This window comes from Psammomys obesus, unplaced genomic scaffold (assembly GCF_907164565.1).
Source record: "Psammomys obesus unplaced genomic scaffold, mPsaObe1.curated_primary_1811, whole genome shotgun sequence".
NCBI classification, from domain to species: domain Eukaryota; kingdom Metazoa; phylum Chordata; class Mammalia; order Rodentia; family Muridae; genus Psammomys; species Psammomys obesus.
In genome coordinates, this window is record NW_026587216.1 from 34,857,867 (window position 1) to 34,862,435 (window position 4,569).

General features: G+C 44.3%; 1 protein-coding gene and 1 non-coding gene across 2 annotated transcripts; both read right to left on the minus strand.

The window, feature by feature from the left end:
• Positions 1-3,058: 3,058 nt before the first annotated feature.
• Positions 3,059-4,242, minus strand: Rps20 (ribosomal protein S20). The gene is made up of 4 exons (XM_055603339.1): positions 4,116-4,242; positions 3,829-3,928; positions 3,558-3,631; positions 3,059-3,277 (listed from the first exon to the last, which is right to left on the minus strand). Exons 1-4 carry the CDS (start codon positions 4,116-4,118, stop codon positions 3,095-3,097), a joined length of 360 nt encoding a protein of 119 aa, XP_055459314.1. The 5' UTR covers positions 4,119-4,242; the 3' UTR covers positions 3,059-3,094.
• On the minus strand, positions 3,700-3,767 carry LOC129673761 (small nucleolar RNA U54). The gene has a single exon (XR_008719696.1). It is a non-coding gene; the product is annotated as a small nucleolar RNA U54 (small nucleolar RNA).
• Positions 4,243-4,569: the final 327 nt, after the last annotated feature.

Below are 4,569 nucleotides of genomic sequence, written 5' to 3' on the forward strand. Positions count from 1 at the left end.
AGGGGATATTCAGCCTGGGGTGGTGGGATGGGGGAAGAAATTCTCAAATTTGTGGCAAAATGGATGGAACTGGAGGACAAAGTAATATAGCAGGCACAGAATAAAACTGCATATTCTCTCATGTGTGGAAGCTAGAAAGAGTAGAAAGTAGAGGTTACCAGAGGCTAGGAAGGAAAAGGAGAATGGAAAAAATAAAAAAATGTTGGATAACCAGTACCAGAATAGTGATGCCGGAGTAAATTCCAGTGGACAATAGGTGACTTACTTTCAGGATAAATCCTATTTTACAAAGCGGCATGAGTAATCCAAATATTGGCAGCACATAGTACTTGAAAGTGGATGCAATTTCAAACTACCCTGATTTCATCATTACATGCTGTCTACACAGTCACACTGCATGCTGTTTGTACAAGTCAAACACCTTGCACATGGAAGGCCTGAGTTTGATTTCTGAAAACAAAAATGAAAATTTCCATAGATTGATGATAAAAATTAAATAATTTACAATTTCAGTAACATAATTTTGGAATCGGGGTGTATGTTAATGAAAATGGTAACTACAAAGCATGAAGTGAAAATAAACTGTAAACAAAATATTTGATTTTATGTGTTCTGAAAATAAAATATACTAGTCTTAGGATGAAAATAAAAGGTTCATTTTGCTTCATTTCAAAAGATTAAACTGACTTGTGCAATTTCTCCAGATAGACCTGGCCCAATGCTTTTCCAATGGGGATGTTCCTTAGAAACCTCTTAACTGAGCCTGGCGCAGTGGTGCATGCCTGTAATCCAGCACTCTGGGGGCAGGGGCAGGTCTTTAAGTTCAAGTCCAGCCTGGTCTACAAAGCAAGTCCAAAACAGCCAAGGCAAAAAATAAAATTAAAACTTCCTTAAAGAATCCTTGCAAGTAACTAATACCACAGGCTAGCAAGTCCTCCTGAAATCCATGCCCATAGTAAGCAAATTTTGGCTTCACTGAAAAGTGCCTCAGACAGAATTAAAATACCCCTATATGCCCTGGAGGCAGATACTATTAGTATCTCAACTTACAGAATTTAGTCTGAAGGAAGTCTTGTAACTTGATTTAGCCTTCCCATCCAAGGACCTAAATTTGGAATTTGACTCCGAAGCCAGTTTTCCACTCAACATCCTTTTGCCTGTTTTATTTTACACCCACAAACCATACACATAAGGCCCTAGGGATGTCAGGTGCAGAAACCTAAGACTGCAATGAAGTGGCTTCAGCTTCCTTGGTAATTGCTAGGTCACATTTCTGAAACAGCAGTGCTGTCAATCAGATAGTAATTTCAAAATTTTAACTCCTTCATACAAGGTTCACAGCTATTAACTGGTTAAGGCTGTCTTTTCTTAAGATTCTCAAGGCACTAAATGTAGTTTTCTAAGTATTTTTGAAATCTTCATATACAGTCCTGGCTGGTGGAAACTACTTAGAGAAGGCTGGGCTTCCTGGTTAGAGACCCACCTACCTCTGCTGGGATCAAAAGTCTGCATTCCCAATTTGTGCAACTTAACTTTTAAAGCATTTGTTTTAATCCATGCTATTTACTAATTGAAAACAATTTGCTGGTGAAGAAGCAGCTTCACCCACCAACAAAAAAGAAAAAAAAACAAAACATCCTTTTGCCCTAAATGGTTTCCAGGGAATCAAAAATTTCAGTCGATTCTCAGGATGTTGAGTAAGATGCAAAGCTGTTTAGGGGGCCTCAGTGGTGTCTTGCACAAAGCCTTGGGTTAATACAACTGGGAAGCGGGAATTACCTTCTTCAAATTAACCTGTTGGGCAATAGGATTAACTGATTTACAGGATGCTCCAGCCCACACTATGCGGAGGTACCATTACCAAGCAAGTGGGTTTAGGCTGCATTTAGGTAGTTTGAAGGTAGCAAGATAGTCAATCTAATAACCTGAGGACAGTATAGTGCTGAAGCAAAAGCCTAGGCCCATCTACAAAGGCATGCAAAAGGGGAGGTACAATTTGTGTAAATTCACAATTCACCCCAGCCCTCCAGGCAAGCAGATCTGAGTTTGAGGTCAGCCAGGGCTAGAGAAATCCTGTCAACAACAAAAAATCACAACTTGTAAAATATATGTTCACCAAGTACCTCTATAAACTGTTCCAACAAAAAGGCTACCCACTGGATAAAGTATCTTAATAGCACACAAACCTTAACAGATGTCTTAAAAGACCAGCCTTAATAAAGTGGGACACTAGTCAAGTTCAACTCCTAAATTCGGCTTACAGTAATACCTACATAACCCAAGACCTGTGAAGTGCACCTGCATTTAGCATAGCATACTATTGGATGTTATCTTTCACATGACCAAAGGCTTTAAGTTTTAGATAGGGTTAGAGATGGTTCAGTGGGTCAAAGTGGTTTATACAGGCTTGAGTTCAAGTCACCAGAAGCAAGTTGAGTATGATTATGCACTCACCCAACAAAATGAGCGTTCCAAGTACTTTGAAGATCATCTCAATAGAATGGTAATTTGGGCCTAATTTTCCTTAGCACACAGACAAGTCTTTGGACACATATTAGTAACAGAAGACTCGCCTATAGTTGAGTAGCTGCAGACCCCATTTCAAATAACCCAGACTACCAAAGCATGGTAGTCCAGGTCTTTACTTTCACTACTCTGGAAGCAGACAAAACAGACGGATCTTTTGAGTTAAGGCCAGCCTGCAAGGTCTACATTCAGACCCTGTCCCAAAATAAGACAAAGAGAAACCCCAACTTCAGCCTTTAAATTGGCTTAGTACATTCCAAGAAACTTTTTCACTTGGCCAATTTATTTGTACACCTTATTTCTGAAAGCAGTTTTATAGGGCTGAAATGCCTGCTCAGCCATTAAAAGAACTTATTCTCTTCCTGAGGACCCTATACCTACATGGTGGCTCCAACAGTCCAAGCAACTGACACCCTCTTCTACCCAACCTCTGCTGGCACCAGGTACATTTGTGGTGCACACATAAACACACTCATAAGCACCAAGTGAAGATGAAATTTTTTTGGGAAAAAAAAAAAAAAACTCAACGAAATTTTACTGGTTAAGTCAATTTATTATCATAGATGGCTCAGGCATCTGCAATGGTGACTTCAACCTCCACTCCTGGCTCGATACTGATGGAAGTAATCTGCTTAACAATCTCCGAAGGACTGTGCAAGTCAATGAGTCGCTTGTGAATTCTCATTTGGAAACGATCCCATGTCTTGGAACCTTCACCACAAGGCGTCTTTCTTGTAGTGATTCTCAGTGTCTGCCAAGAAAACAAAAGAAAACTGCATGCATGCATTTCTTCTGAACCATTTCCCCCTGAACACTGACAATCTTCAGGTTCCAGCAACTTTCACAAGATAGTGGGACCCCTTTGAGCTTAACAAGCTATCTCTCTCCTACCCAGTCACCACTATAAATCCGACCTGATATAGTCTAAATTGTACTAGCAATTTAATTCCCGTTTGTAATTTTAATTTAAGGATTCCCGTGGCAACCTAACCCCAAAGCACCAGGACCACCACCAGAAAGCTGTCACTTACCTTAGTAGGCATACGCACCGGTCCTTTCACTTTTAGATTCTTTTCTTTTGCGCCTCTGATCAAGTCGGCACACACTGCAGGTTAAGGAAACAGCCCTTCAGTTAACTCAAAAAAGACTGAAATCGCCGTAAGCAAGTTACCCGATCGGCTCAGAATAGCGTATAAGGATTATCACCCTAGTTCAACACAGTAGGAATCTCCTCATCGCCGACCGCGGCGCGGCTACGGTTTACAAGACACAACGGAAAACACCCGAAACCACCGTACTGACCCTTCTCCAGCGACTTCACGTTGCGGCTGGTGAGCGTGATCCGAATCCGGTGAATGGCCACCTCGGGTTCCACCGGCGTCTTTCCGGTATCTTTAAAAGCCTGTTACCACACAGGCGGAAAAACAAACAGCGAACCGTCAATGGCGGCCCACTCAACACAGACGCCATCGGGACCCTCTCCTGGGCCCGCGCCGCGGCGGCCGCCCTCTCCCGGGGTCCGCGCTCGCGGCGCCCGGGAACGAGCCCCGCCGGCGCCCCAGGCCACGTGTCGCCGTCCCCCGCCTCACCATGGCTGCGGCGTGGCTTCCTGACCGACTTGTTCCTCAGCAGGAGCGAACAGCGGTGAGTCAGGACCGGAGCAGACTGAAAACAGCTCCGTGACAAACACGACCACGTCTCAGAGAGGAGGACAGGAAGCGCGACAGGCGCTTATATAGTACGTTCGCATCCGGGTACTTCGTGCCCCGGAACAGGAACTGCCGGCCCACGGAGAGACGGCCGGCGGGGAGGCCGGGTTGCGGGGCCGCAGAGTTGGCGGGAAAGGGCGAGAACGCGCGCGCCCCCTCTCGGCTCGGCGGAGTCACTGCCCTGACCTGGAGCACCGAAGAGGCTGGAACTGTTGACGCCTGTCAGGTGCTGTGTTGCAGAGTGCAGATCCGTTTGGTCTTTACAGGACGAACTATGCTTCCCATACATACCCAGTTAACTTGCTTTTGTCTGACAAGAGAACAACTTTTTTTG

What these genes read in the sequence shown, in the direction of transcription:
- Rps20 (XM_055603339.1), bottom strand. An exon ending in CGTGAAGTCGCTGGAGAAGG is followed by an intron (nt 3,632 to 3,828) that starts GTCAGTACGGTG and finishes CTTAACCTGCAG; the next exon opens with TGTGTGCCGACTTGATCAGA. An exon ending in CGGTGCGTATGCCTACTAAG is followed by an intron (nt 3,278 to 3,557) that starts GTAAGTGACAGC and finishes TTTTCTTGGCAG; the next exon opens with ACACTGAGAATCACTACAAG.